Source organism: Falco punctatus (assembly GCF_963210335.1).
Source record: "Falco punctatus genome assembly, chromosome: 5".
Lineage (NCBI taxonomy): Eukaryota > Metazoa > Chordata > Aves > Falconiformes > Falconidae > Falco > Falco punctatus.
Genome location: NC_137584.1, coordinates 78,998,100 through 79,013,401, shown reverse-complemented (window position 1 = coordinate 79,013,401; position 15,302 = coordinate 78,998,100). Strand labels below are relative to the sequence as shown.

The following is a 15,302-nucleotide window of genomic DNA, read 5'->3' as shown; positions in this document are numbered from 1 at the left end:
TAAACTGTGCCAGTTCCCAAGGAGTGTGTGCTCAGATTCACCTCCCTGGTCTAATGTCTTGAGCCATCCATCAGGCAGCTTCCCCTATAAGCCCTGAACACAACTTCCCAACAAGGGTAAGAACTGTGGATGTGAGAGGCAGAGGTTTGTTGTTGACTGTCTTGTGACTGGTGGACTGATGTGCAGTGAAGAAGTGAATGTCTGTGCATCCCAGTGTCTTCTGGGCTAAATGCCATACTTGCTGTGTTTAAATCCCAGTTGCCAAATGACTAGCCCTGACTTTGAATGGTTGGCAGAATTTAATAAATATTCTAAGGACCTTAAATGGGTCCACAGGACATGTGATTAAGCAATCACTTATACTTGTTAATTGGGAGATGTAGCTAATAATAACCAAATTAGAAGAGGAAATTGAGTTAGTGCCTTGTAAGAAATAAGACCTTCACAGAGGACCCTGGCACTCGCTCATTAGAGGTTTCAAAATTGATCTTTTTCTGAAGTTAATCAACTATTTTGTATTTCAACCACTTCAGCCAGTCACAAGTACTCTTCTTTTCCATAATATTGGTTTAACGTTAACTATATATAGCTTGTTCTATTGCAGAGTTTTGTGCCTTTGTGCTTTTAGCTTGAATCCATGGGGTTTTTTTCCCTAAGGGAAAAAAAAAAGGTCTATCAAGTCTATAAAATTCTATTATACTCTGTTAAGTTTTACACTGTATAACCAGATTAAATCTTTGATCCCATTTCCCTCACAGGAGAACCAAAAATCCCATGGGAGACAATTATAGGTGAAGATAATAACCCTTAGTACCTTCAGTGTATTATTCACGTGCTTTCATGGTGATAGTGGATGAAATACGTCCATAAATAAAATGGTGATTGATTCTTCACAGCTGTATGAGGTTCCTCTTTCCCTACATAATTGGATGTTGAAAAGAGATCTGTTCCTGTTTCCTGTCACTGTTTTACGCACTCCACTGGTTGTGGGTTTATATCTACAGGTATTATTGAAGGTTGTGTGTTCTTCACACAGATTCTCCCATGAACGAGTTAGGTCTTAATTCTGTCTTCATCTACAGGGATAGATGAGAAAGTGTTTTCCCATTCAATAAATATTTTAGAGGTTTAAATGTTTCCCTGCATTGGGATAAAAACTAGGATTTTACAGAGATTTTTGGAAAAAGGCTGCAGAGTGAGAAGGAAGATTATATACTGGAATAGTGTCTGGGCTTAAGATTCTCACCCAGACTGAGGGTTTGGATCAGGGTTTTCACATTCCAGGTGGATGCTCTGATCACTAGGTAATAGGCTATTTTTAAGGGGGCTATTTTTCGGCTTTGAGTAGGAATTTACAAGCTGAGCATGAGAAGTCATTTGTTCTCAGATGTTTCTTTTAAATCAGGATGTGCTTGTCTTGGTATAGTATGTGTTTTCTCCATGCAGTTTCTTCTGAAAAAATCTCATCTAATGTAGAAATTAGACCTACTTTGAGAACAGGTTAAACCAGATGACGTCCTGAGGCATCTTCCAACCTAAATTCTTCTATGATTCAGTTTTGGTGGAAAATTACTCCATCTCCAATAAGGAAAAATTATTCTTGAACCTATAGTTACAATACAATGAAAAAATGTCACATTAAATGTTAGCTGTCATGTTGTAAACACTGAAGTATTAAACAATAAAGTAATTATTAGCTAGTGTTCTCAGTTACTAAGTGGTTTGATGCATATGGACTTTGCCTAAGTTCTTATATACATATTTGTGTATACACACACACACGTATAGGTGTGTTTTTGTGTGTGGTAGTAGGCATAGAGAACCAGTGACAAGGAGAGACAAAAGTCATGTCTATGCTAGTTAATGATACAGGGCCAGGGGCAGCTCCAGGCACTGGCCGATGATTATCTACGCTTTTTGGTTATTAGCGTGCTCTGTGGTACGATTTTGACCTGGTACAACTAGAAGCATTTCAGATGAAATGACTGATCATGCTTTGGAGGTTACCATGGGTCAAGGACCCTTCTCACTAAGCAATGTCAATGCTGTTGTAACTACATTTCTAATAGTAAATAACAGAATCAAGTGGAATGTCACTCTACTGAGGCTGAGGGGTTTGAGGGTATTATATTCCTGGCTGTGCCCTGGGTTGCCTGTGGGGTCTGTAGACATGCCACTGAAGTTTTCTTAGTCTTTCTTTCACACTTGTAGATGTCTAGCTGTAAAGACTCAGCTCTTAAAAATGTTTGTCTTCTGTGGTGTGTTGGCAGACACATGGGAAGGGCTTGTTCTAGGTTGGGACCTCTAGAGGTTCCCATAATACAAATAATAATAGCAAAGAGAAGGGAATGACATGTGATGTCTGATGAAACAATTGCCCAGTCTCCTCGATGGATGTAAACTGAGTGATCGTGCTGTGTGCACCAGCCTTACAAAAGCAAGAGTATATTTTGCTTTGTCGGATGGACCATTTTAAGAAGGATTTGCGGAGCAGCTTTGCGTATCTGAATTTGCAACATGCAAGAGCAGCTTCCATCATTAACAAATTTTGTATAGTTCCTATTGAATCTGCCAAGGGACACCTGCTGTGAAAAAAAAAAAGCTATTGAGCATAATTGTGTTTGCATTTGGGCTGCCGTGATGTAGGAAAAATGCTTGGTACATAAAAGGCTGATCGTTGGGTGAGAAAAGTGCCTAAAGATAGGCTTTTACCTTACCCTGACACAGGCTGCTGATATTGCTGTGTTGAAGTCCCTCAATGGCCATGCCTCACTTATTTGTCTGCAAAATGAAATTATTGGCTATTTACTGGAACTGACATGTGCTTGGTTAAAACGCGTTCATTAAATGTACTGATAGTGCCAGAGAGAGAATGCACAATGCAAATGATCAGTGCTATTCTAGCAAATGCAGTTGTAAGGCTGGGATCGTGCTGGCAGCTGATGTGTATCTCTGGGTGCGTGCCCAGGCTGGCTGCTGCCTCTGACAAGCTCACACCATGGTGAGGTGAGAGGGCTCCCTTCATGCTGAGTGCCTGCCTCTGGATCAGCTGAGTAATTAAGTGTTTGTTTCCTTCCAGATGAATACAAGAGTAAAGTAGCCTGTGAAGATGACAAGCTGAGGCTAAGCTGTAAGAAGAGCATGGTGATAGCCATTTATTCTGCTATCTTTGGAAGGACGCAAGGAGGCAGCCTGGAGTGCCCATACCAAAACCTAGGGATGCCCATGATTGGTAAGCAGGGGAATGGCTTGACAGAGCATACTGAACTGGGCAGGGTGATTTCATTTACTGTCAGCATGGTAGAGCTGACACAGATTCTGATTAAGAAAAGCAGGACTGGGACATGTAGCCTGCCAACAGTGGTGCTCCTGGTGTGTGGTACCTTGTTAACCAGTGGCGAGCTCCATCATGAGCACTAAACTGAGGTTCAGCTAGATGCCCTACCCAAGTTACCAAGCTGCAGACTTTTAGCGCATTCATCAGATTATATGCTTGAAGGTAGACCTTGAATTTCTTGTTTGATTTTCTGTCCTTCTGGTGGTTCATAGACTGAACCTCTAGTTATAATATGGAGGAGGATATTATTGGTGGATGTTATGGACCATCTGCGCCCAAGCCAAGCCTTGAAGTTGCATTTAAACTTCAAGTTAAAGCAAGGGGTGAAAATTCAAAAAGCAAGTTGTTAAGTTGCGTCGTGTTACTGTTTACTTACAGTACCTTCAAGCAGCTGCTTTACTCTCAGGCTATCATAGTCTCACATTCATGTGTGTAAGATCAGTAAGTTTAGAAAAAAGTCACTAGAACTGTCTGTTTTGAGCCAATGTGAAATGACTTTGAATATTTTAGGCTGTGGTAGAGAAAGCAACCGCCTGCAGCACAAAATCCTGTGGTCAGAATTTCTCATCGTCTTGCTCTGCAGAGGTGAGATGAAATTAACTGGATTCCCAAAGGAATCGCCTCCAGAGGGGGAAAGGCTTTAGAAGGGGCTGTACAGGGGAGCTCGAGCTGCTGCTATTGCCTGTGCTGGTATCTGTTCCGCTGTATCTGGGGATCTTTGGCTTCATAGCTGGTGGTCCAGTGCTCTTAAGGAGTTAAATGCTATTCAAATGGAAGCATATGAAGTGACTGCTTGGAAATATGATAGGCAGATGCTGGGTGTCAGTAGGAAACCACAGGTGGAATCAGGCCAGTTGGGTTATTTGTGCAGCGTGGTGAGCACCTCAGTTGTGTAGCTGTGAAAATCTGAGCACTTGCAGCACAGCTGAGTAGTGCAGGGTGTCCCACCCAGCCCCATGGTTCAGATGCCTGGGAGAAGAGTTACCGTCCTTTAACAAGGACATCTCCCATTTCCTGAGGTGACCTATGTCCCTGGATGTGCTTCTGTTGTCCGGGGTGCAGAAGCCATAACAGACATGTGCAACAGGTTAGCCTAGACCTCTTTCATGTGGTGTTTGGGATGGGCTAAGACTGTGTGTGCTGGGTGCTGTGGCAGTTCGGCTGCTGGGTGGTAACTTGCCAAATCAGCGAAACACGATGGGTTTCTAGCATAGACGTGAGCACACTGCTCCTTTGTCCGAGCTGGGAGAGCAGGAACAGGCACGTACTGGTGACAAGGTGCTAGTGCTGGGACTGGCTCTTGAATATTGGCGTGAAGCAAAACTCTATGTGAAGCCACAAAGGGTAAAGTTTTACCCGGATGCAAACTCTGGAAACTTGTACTGGCTGAGAGCAGGGTATGTGGCACTCAAAAATGGGATGGGAAGCAGTGGAGCTGGGAGAGCAAGGCTGTAGCTAAGAGGACAAGCAGTGAGGTGTGACAGCAGGGCTGCATGTGCCATACCATCTACAGAGCTTGTATGCCCTGTTGTTTTCAAACTGGCCTTTATGATATCTACAATTTGGACTGTTTGCCCAAGGAAATAAGGTATTGGATCCTGGAGTGTGGCATGGAGTCTGCTGCTGGGACCAGGCAGGGCCTTCCTCCAGTGTCAGCTCTTAAATGAGACCAGTTACAAGAGCAGGCTCAGTATAAGACAATGTAATGCCAAGCAAGTGGTGGGAATGCAGAGGCAGCTTTACACTGAAATCCAGTGCAAGGTTTTAAGCTGTGAGCTGATGCTAAAAATGACAGTTGTTGGACAAGAGCAAATATCTGCATGCTTGGAGTTGCAGGGCATCTCTTGTATCTGTTAAGTCAGCCTGGTGCTGCTGGGGTCCTGAGGGGGGAGGTATGTCCTGCCTGCGTAACAGCAAGGGGAGGGTGGACAGTATCTCTGGAACATTGGCTGGCTGCATGCCCTGCAGGGCTGGGGATGAGGGGTGAGGCACTTAACCTTGGAGCAATGTCTTCCCCAGGGTTTCCCAGGCATTTGCGCACTGTATAAGACAGACAGTATAGCTGTTGATGCTGATGTCCCCTTGTGTGCTGAAATCCTAAGTGGAGTGTGTGTGTGTGAGCTTAACTTAAAAAAACAAAACATGTTAGCAAGCAGGTGGTCTTTTGACTCACCATGCTCCATCTTTCAAATCCCAGCTATATTTGAGAGTGTTTGTCCAGGTCTGCTAGTGGCTGTGGTTATCACTTCTCTTGGCCCCACAGGAGAAACTGGTGTAGGATCCATCTGCAACCCAAATCAGAAAAAAGCATATTCACACTGTGCTTCCCCACAGCACACTGCAAGAAATAATAGTCCTGCCTACATTTGCAGCACTGAAGTGAGGGGGGTGTGCTCCCAGCTGCTGCTAGCAATCGTGGGAGCAGCGTGCAGTCCCCCAGCCTGCTCCAGAAACTGTACTCCTGCTACGGGCCTGCCTTGCCCAGCAGGCAACTTTGTTCCTTCAGGAGCAGGTGAAAACATCACGGCTTATAAATCAAAGCTTTCTCTAGCTAGTGAACATTTCTCTGCACGTTTCCACAGCCCCGTGATACAGGGAGGGCTGCTCCATGACAGCCTTTGATCCCAGACATTCGCAACGAGCTGATCTTACAAATATGACCGTATGACTCAGACTTCGCGGCAGCATCCAGTTCCCGTAAGGCAGAACCCAGCTATGTTCTGCACATGGAAGATTTATTCTGTTTAAATTTCATGGGACTGATGATTTGTGTCAAGTCTGAGCCTTGGCGAAGGGCCTTTTCCCGGGAAGTAGGTCCTGGACAAGTTTGCAGTGATTATTTTTATCCAGGCAGCATCAGTTTCTCGATGAGTGAAGAACCCACACTTGCCCCAAAGGTGGGGAAGGGTATCTTTTCTTCCTCTCCTAATGAGAAACAGTTCAGAAAACTTTATTCCATTTTTTCTGTGAACAAAATGCGCATGTGGGTTGAATATAGAAATCTAATTTGTACAGATGAAGCTTTTAACTGCTGAGGTCTAAGATGGGGAGGAGGGGTGGCCTAATAAAGCATTGTATATATTTTTGGCTCTGCCATAAGGTAAGGGAACAAATAATGAAAATTGTATTGGTTTTGCCTTCAAAACCAAGTCCTTGTACTGCTGTAGGAGCGTTGAAGAGGTAAAGTCCACTAATGGTGAGTTTCTCGGATTCTACAGAGACATGAGGTATACATTGGTGCTCAGGTGGAGGCATCTGAGGTATGGTGACATTGCAGTCCTTTATCACCTGCATAACCCAGCGATCGCTGTGCTGGTTTTGGGTGATGTAAGATCTCCAAGTCAGGCTTCACACACCATGCCGTGCCAGACACAAGTTTTCTCTCTGTCTAACATCTATACAAATGTGCTTAGCATCTGTGAAGGGAAAGTTCTTGTGAAGAACTTCATCCTATCCCTGTTATGGTAAAGAGAAAATCTGCCAGGATCCTCTTTTAACTGGCAACGTGCTGAAACTTGTGTCTCTGACCGTAATGGGAAGCCCCTGCAAACAGCTGAACCACTCCTTGAAAGCCTTGGGAACTCTGAAAACCTCCTAAAGGAATTTGACCTTGTTTGTAACTCTCTTAATAAAGCCTCCACTTTGCTGCCAGCACGTACCAAGAGAATATGCAGAGCATAGGGAGGTCTCTGGGGAAAGGGCTGTTGGCAAGCAGCAAACCATTAATATCCCTCAGCCTAGTGAGCCCTTTGCCCCTTTATTGTGCTCTTTAAAGCTGCCTCTGCCTGCATCTCCGAGTGACTTCTTTATAGCAAGAGAAGCAGATTTAAAAAAACGGCCTTTTCCTGCAAGGTGGTGATCTAATTACCTAATGGAGACTGAGGAGGAAGAACCTGGATGCAAAACGATTAACTTTTTTTTTATCATTCAGTGGAGTGATGTCTTTGATCATATTCAGGGCACCTGACATGTTCACATGTACATTTTTATGGGAGCTACCCACCTGAACTAGAGTGAGATGGACATGTTCAGCTGACCTCTAACATCAGGATCCAGGTCTCCTTCTCAAGGATCCTGTCTTTTTTCATCATGTACACAAAGTGCTAACAGCAGTTTAACTCCTCACCCTGGGCAGAAGGAATCCGGGCTTGGTTTGGGAGTCGGTGCGAGATCCTGGGAACTCTGGCTCCAAAGCCTAGCATTGGGCTGTGGTGTGTGGGTTAAGCTGAGTAGTCTGCTGAGAAGTGAAATGTCCTTGTCACTTGACACACAAGTTCTATCCTGTGCCTCTGTAGGGGGAAAATGGATGCGTTTACAAAGCCCTGAGGAAACTCAGATGGTCAGTGGTGCTGGTACACTCTAACTCATGGGATCTGATAATGGAAAAGCAGAGGAATGAGTTCAGCAAAGGAGCCTGTGCTTTAGGTGCTCATTCCCTGGCATTTTTCATTTTAATGTAGTGGCAGAAGGTGATCCAACCCAGTTTGTTTCGATTTCCTCCTTTTAATGCAGATGTATATATGACTTGAACCAGAGCCTTCACAGTCCCTCATATAAATATTTATTATACCATATAAATAATGGACCCTTCTAGTTTGTTTATCTGTGATCAGATCTAGCATGTGAATAAGTATGAAATACATACAGTAAAAAAATCCCTTTTATTCCATGGTACATGTTACTGTTCCTGCCAACACAGAGCTGGTTTTAAGAGACTGCTGCCCCTCCAGCAATGGATTTCTGGCTCTCTTCTGTTTCACCATCCGTGACCATTTTCCACCCTGTGTTTCCATCAGCAAGTTTGTGGCTGTGCCCTAATCTTGGTCTTAAGTGAGATACTTAAAAATAAAAGTCTTTCAAACTGTGGAGCTGGAGCAATGTGGGGTAGTAAGCTCTGGCACTGATGGGGGAGGCAGTGGGGTACCGGGGAAGCAGGAGAAGATGGGGTATCCACTGAAATCCGCGCTGGTCAGGTAATGCCATGTAGCATGGCCATCCTTTAGCAGGTTCGAGTGCTTGTGCCTGAAATGCTGTCATGTTATGTCCTGATTTCACCGTATGGGAGATGGTGGCCTTTAAAACGGCTGTAAGGCTGGGTTGTGGGATGAGCAGCAGATGTGGAAGGGAGTTAGACTGCGTCTTTTTAATGTGCACACCAGGTTTCCAGAGCTCCCCTGCCTGTAGGTGTGACTCTATGTACATTTCATTTACATCCAGTGCAGAAACTACTTTATTATGTGTATAGCTCGTGATTAAGAACATGTTTTTAGAGGCCAATCTGCTTGTATGTAATAAAACCCACAAGTATCCAAGTTTGAAGGCTAAATAAATATCAGTTGCTGTTCAATTCACATATTATACCTTATTAAATTTAAATTGAAATGAAATTCCCATTTAGAATGCTATGTTAAAGTGGGACAAAGCCTGCTTTCAGAAAGTTGTTTTTCAATTTTAGATACTTTGTGTGTTTCACTTGTTGTCTCAAAACACCAGGAGGTAATTAAAATCACTTTACAGCTTTTTCTAGAAAACTCAAACTATTGTTGGATTCCATAGAATCATAAAAAAGATTTATATGAAGTTGTTTTTATATGCACACAATTGCTATTTTTTTAATAAAAGAAAAAAAATCCATCCAAATTTGCTTCTGGGCAAAAGCCTTCTCAAATCCAAGGGTCAATTTGGTTTTAAAAAGTTATTTACAGTGGAGTATGACCTCATGCAGTGCTTGTAAATAAAAATTCTGAAAGTAACAATTAAAATAGCACTAGCGGGCTCTCTTATGATATTGGTATGATATTTGAGGAAGTAAAGTGGGTATCAGTTGTATCACTATCAACTTCTTTAGCCGCTGATCTTATAAAATATGCCTATTGCACAACTATTAGTTAAAAGCAAAGCCAGAATATAGTCCTAATAATAAAGGGGCAGAACTTAAGAGATTTAAATCTATAGCATCTCAATTTATCATCACGGAGTTACTTTGAATGAAAACCAGTGTAACTTGTTCAGAACTGATAAACTTCCTCTTAAAATAACTCAGATGTCACTCAAGAATATTACAAAATTACCACAGTGGTGAATGCTGGGCCTGAGAAACAAAGGTAACGTGAAACCTGTGAGTTTGCAAGCATGCCATGCTTTATTTTAGGAACCGAGGGCAAGAAGTGACTTGCAGATTGTGTCAGCCAGGTAGTCTTTTAAAAAGCAGTGGACCAGTCCCACAGCTTTTAAAGATCAGGCATCCAGATGACGTTCAAGCATTGGAACAGACTGCCCAGGGAGGTGGTGGATTCACCATCTCTGGGAGTGTTTAAAAAAAAAAGCATAGGTGTGGCACTGAAGGACATGGTTTAGTGATGGACTTGGCAGTGCTGGGTTAAGGGTTGGACTTGATGATCTTAAAGGTCTATTCCAACCTAAATGATTCTATGATTCTTTGACTCAGATGTTGTTTCAACTTAGGTCTAGGCATTTGTGGAATGATACTTATGTTCAGGAAAATACTTTTGTTGGGCTGTAGTAAATACGAAGGACAAATGAACTCAGGAACTTCACAGAGCAGTAGATGCACTGAATGCACCATGCCTATCTTCTAGTGGGTGAAACAAAAGCTGTTAGCTTTGCTTTTTATCTTGAATGCCTTACAGCCCACAATCAACTCATCTCTGGTGCAAATTAAATAATAAAATTTTACTGTCGTTGCCAGACCAAAACTGCTTTGTTCTCTGAGACTTCTTGGAGCCAAGTTTGAAGCTATCCTCAGATTCTGACTTTAGCACCCAAACCTGCAAAATGTTATTAATTTGCTCAACTTTACACACTGAGTCAGTCTCTGCAAAATTGGAGCCTCATATGTTTTATATAAGTTCTGGTTCCAGATACAAAGGTGATAAGATGATTTGAGTTCACGTTAATAAACCGTTTCTACATGTACCTATAGCATTTGTAAGTAAACCTGCAATTGATCCTTCAGCTGAAGTTTCTAGATAAGGTTTGTTTCTTCTAAAATAATTTTCTCTTTTCTGGCCTACTGCTGAAGTTTCCAAAGTTTTATTAAGTGTGTGGTGAGTAATTTTTCTCTCTTTTTCATTAAAATGTACTTTTTAATGTAAAGCTGGCCTTCTCTGCACATCCTTCTAACGTTTGCATGTAGATTTTTTGGCCAGCTGTTTTCAGTGACATAGATGCTATATCCAGTTGCACCAACACAAAGTTTCCTGCTGCTATTTGTAATAATGATGATGGCAATTTATATTAGAAACCCAGCACATTGTGACACCAAAGAGCCCAGCGCCGCCAAAACAAAAACCAAATAGAAACTCCTTCAAAAGTAAAGCTCATAGAAAAAGAAACAGCATGCTGGGACTGATGCTGTTGTGGGGGAGGTAGCCTCTTCTTGGCCTCAATGTTGACCATGGGATGTTGGAGCATCTCTCTGACCCTTCTGCACAGCATCAGAGCGTGCTTATACCACAGCTGGGGAGCAGGGACCTGGGAACCCAGACCTAATGTGTGGGCCAAATCCCCAGTGATACTACCCCACCAGTCCTGAGTACAAACCCTTTCCATAGACCAGTGGCTTATCAAGCAAAAATTCTCCTGAGCCCATGCTTACAGCTCAGAAGTGCTTTTAACAATCTCTTCCAATGAATTGATTTCTTTCGTTTCCCTACTTGAAGAGGATTCTCTTGTGCTTGGAACAGATTGACTGTGCAGGTTTTCTGAAGCCCATTTTGTTCTGGCTTCCAAAAAGACAGCCTTTTCATTGTGTTGGGTCTCTCTGCTCCTGAGCTTTCCTCTTTACACATCTGCTTCTGCATCATTTCTTGTTTAAGGGGAGTCTTTTGTTTTAATTGGTTGGTTTTAAGGGCTAAGTATCTGTAGTTTGGTTTTCTCCCTCTTGTCTTCTATGCTCCCTGTGGTTTTATCTTGTGTCCTTATGTCCTCTGTAGAGCCTTGTGTGCCATGGCAAGGAAGAAAAATCTGGTGTATTTCTGTTGGCTTTGTCTGAAACCGTGTGACAGCACTATGCTGATAAAGAAATTACTTTCCCAGGCTGCTTACTGTAGAGAGAAAGTGGATAAAGCCTATCTTTATGTCTTTTCTTTATCCCATCTTCATCTTGTCCATCGTTTAGCCCATTTTTATCTTCTCTTCTGTGGTTGCTTTTAAAAAGAGCATCAAACTTAATGGGCATGGGTTAAGCTGAAAATGCCTGGAATTTGATATACTGTTCCTGGTACAGGCTGGTCATCAATACTCTATGAAGACATCCTTCACAGACTGCTAGGATGGCTAATTTTGAATAATTTGTGCTGAAACAGGCTAAGACACCTCCAGCAGCTGACACTTTATAAAGGAGCTGAACTTTGTATCTATTGCAGCTAATGGAGCACCTTTAAAATAAATGAGAAACTGTCCAAGACTGGAAGAACTTTCTTCCCTCCTGTCTATGATAGAGATTCTCCTGCAGCATGAGGCAGTTTTGAGTCTCTCCTAGGTAAAAAATTAAGGAATTTAGGCAGCTGCCTCACCTGCAAGGCTGGAGTTACTTTCTTCCTGCTTACATCCTTTTTGCCATTCCATGGAAGTCTGCTTTCTCCTTTGGCAGATGAGTAGATAACCACAGCGCTGATTCAGGGATCTGTCAGCTTTCTTTGCAGGAACTAGATTTCTCTCCTCTTAGTTAATTGACTCCTACATCTTCCGTCTTTCATTCTGTCCTCTCTGCTTCATAGCTCTGAGTAAGTAACTTTTCCTGTTTTATTCTTTAGCAAGAAATCACGCTGCATGTTTTGGAGAAAAATCGTGTCCTCTGCTTGGGAGGAGTTTCCTCCTGGAGCTGTCAATTGTAAATTTTCCTCAAGGGAATATTTATCTTAGGTTGTTCCTTTCATCTGGTCCTCAAAAGATGGCAAGGAAAGCTAGGGTTCTGTTGACTTTTTTTAATTTGAGATGCAGGTCTGCTCCTGATGCCTTTTACACTGACCCAAAATGTGCCACAGAATTTGTCTTTTGATCAGGTACCACCAGTCCTGTTCCAGTTCCTAATCACTTACCTCTCATGCACTGCTGGAAATAGTATTTTAGGCAGTGATTCTCTCCCTGAAGCCTTTAATTACAGCCAGTCATTTGGCCATTTTGATACTTCCAGGTCTTATGCTTTGTTTGTTGAAAAAGTAGAATGAGCACTCCAATTCTAGTTTGGTTTTTTCTAAATTCACAGACTCTGAGAATGTGTCCTCTGATGAGTGGGTGGAGTTTTCTTCTCAGGCTCTGTTGTATTTTTAAGTGCACGCATGTTGGTATGGGGGTGCGCTCTGTGCTCTGCTGCCTTTCCAGATCCACGGACAGCCTGTGGAAAACCACTACCTGGCAGCCTTACAGGATGCTAATGTATTCATGCATTCAGGTGTGCATGGTCCTGCTTGCTCTGGACAGCCTGCTGCATCTGTGCAGGAACCTGCCTTTGTAGTCTCAAGACTGATATGGCAGGTGAGTCTGATCATGAGGTTAACAGATTCATGGATGTTCTTGAGCATCTGGCATGTGTCCAACTTCGCTGTGGGATTAGTCACCCGTCTCAAAACTAGGTGTCTAAAGCTGTTTGTGGATCCATCTGTGATGACTGCTGCCTTGGAAGAGGCTCTCGTCTCCACCAGAGCATCTAAGAGTTACTGTAATGCAAAAATTCAACTGTTTGAAAACATTATTTCAAACCCACATAAGTTTTGCAATCAAAAGCAGCAACGTATGGCTTGGATTTCAGATTTGGATGTGTCACCCTTATTGGAGAAAAACAAGTAATAGTGAGTAACCAAAGTAACGGATGTGATTAATAGGCATTGGCTCTGATTTCTTTTTTTCACCAGGAAGAGGTAATAAAGAAATAGTCATGCTGGGAAGCAGCCTGAAACTGACTAAAATCCATTCATTGCGGTGAGCTTGATGATATGGACATTACATCACTCAGACTGATTTCAGTTTTAAAGCCAATGCTGCCTGCAGCTGGTAAAATCCTCCAGCGTGCTTTTGTTGCCATCTGATCTGGGTTTTTACTCTGTCAGAGGTTGGGCTGATAAAGACAGTAGATCAAGGAGTATTATCATACTAAGTGCGACTGGAAAGATGAGTTAACGACTGGAGGCCTAGACAAAGACCTGAGAAATGAAACTGGCCAGCAGTCAGCATCTGTGGAGTGATCCTGAAAAAGGGAATTTACCTTGTACCAGGAGCAAGGCTGGCGGGATGTGCAACTTTAGAAAGTGGGGCCAAGGAGTAAAGAGGATAAAGCGAGCTGATCCCACTCTCCCCTAAACCCAAACCTTAGCTTAAAATACCATATTGCGAAAGCACAGTTGATATCTTTAAACACTTTCACATGTGGAAGTTTCACCATAGCCAGGATTCATATTTGCTCTTCAGCAGTGTACTGAAGCAATCCAAGACTAATGAAGGCCGAGGGTGACTCTGGCTTAACCTGTGTAAGTGGGCTCTCTATCATCTATGAGGTCTTAAAGTGCTTTTTATTGCTCTGCTGTGGGATTTGAGCTTTGAGGGCTTTAAAAGGCTCTTGGCAGGGGCCTGGCTTTGCTTAGCAGTACTTACCTCGGACTTAGCGATATGGTGTTGGCATTTGCGAGTGTCCTTCCCATATCTAGTACGTGGGATCACTGGCTTTTCAGTGGTGCCAGGACAGTATTTCATATAACACCTGTAGTTTGCATTTAGCAAGCAAGCAGCAAAAGAAAGGAGATGTCCTGAATGAGCACACCATCTGGTGCAATAAGAGTGCCACATCTAGTCTCCCACTTCTGAAGACGTGAAAATTGTGAATTTGGCTGAAGGGGATGTTAGCCCAACTCTTTGCAACGTTGTTGGGACTGGCTTCCCTGCATCTTTTTGAGAGGCTAACTGCGTGCTTTATGGATAAGAGAGACTGTTTTCTGGCCTCTCTGAGCACTGGGAATGGGCACCTGGAGGGGAAGACTTCTGATCTGGAACCACCTCTTGAAGAGGTACTGGTATACTTGGAGAGCTTAGTTTAACCCAGCTCCATAAGGACTTCTTTACATTTGGAAGTTAAATTACCTACGTGGGCTTTGTAACAGCCAACAGGAGTGATGCTGAGTGTTTTTTATGCTCCTGAGACATGGGGTAAAAGAAAATACCATGTTGTCATTTCTATAGCTCTGAATGACATGGTGGTGGCTGTGATTTATGAGGGTGCTGTAGTCTTATCTATCACTCAGCCATCTCTCAGATGTGTTATCGATATCTTCAGTGCTAGTTAGCTAAGGAATCAGGATGCATGAATATGACATTTTGGCATCCAGCTAAATGACCTTCTTATCACAAATCCTTTGAACGGTATAAGGGAGACGGTCCTGTTTGGAGGTTTTGATTGCTGCTCTTACATATTTCAGTACAATGTGTTATGTGAAGGATGAACATGTCGACAGATCAGAAAACCAAGAGAGGAGACCAAGCTAATTTCAGTATCGGTAGTCCTCCCCCACAGTACTGCTGGCTGCTTGCTCTTGCATTTATGGGAATGCACAAGGCATTTGTGCTTAGAAATTGTGTGGAGGAAAAAACAGGGAAAATTCCCTGTAGTGACCAAAGGGATGCCTTTGAAGTGAATATTTTGTCAAATTTTGTCCATAGAGTCCATGTTTTTTGTTCAGGGCTGGAAGACTATGACTGATTCCAAGAGAATGGGTCAGGCCTTACCATGGGGAAAATGAGAAGAGTATTTGGATTTACCATGTGGGAGCCTGGTGCCGTCAGTAGAGTTTAGCTGGACCTTGTAATGTAGGTGCCTCAGATGACTTTCTGCCACTCCTGCATTCACCAGCTTTTGGTGCTCACTAGGAGTTGGAGGTCAGTGGCAATAGTAAAGACTTGCCTAAATTGTGGCTGTTTGCCACAAAAGCCAAGGACATGGAGGGCTACAAGAAAC

At 43.0% G+C, this 15,302-nt stretch overlaps 1 protein-coding gene across 5 annotated transcripts in view; it reads left to right on the top strand.

Moving 5' to 3' along the window:
* Positions 1-15,302, top strand: part of EVA1A (eva-1 homolog A, regulator of programmed cell death) — a 224,174-nt gene that overhangs the window by 97,980 nt on the left and 110,892 nt on the right. For 4 of the 5 annotated variants that reach the window (XM_080389245.1, XM_080389249.1, XM_080389248.1 and 1 more), the window contains exon 4: positions 3,080-3,232. In XM_080389245.1, the coding sequence (XP_080245371.1) occupies positions 3,080-3,232 (153 nt within the window). Of the gene's footprint in view, positions 1-3,079; positions 3,233-4,686; positions 13,825-15,302 lie in introns of those variants that run through there. The other variant, XM_080389251.1, reaches the window with a different exon arrangement.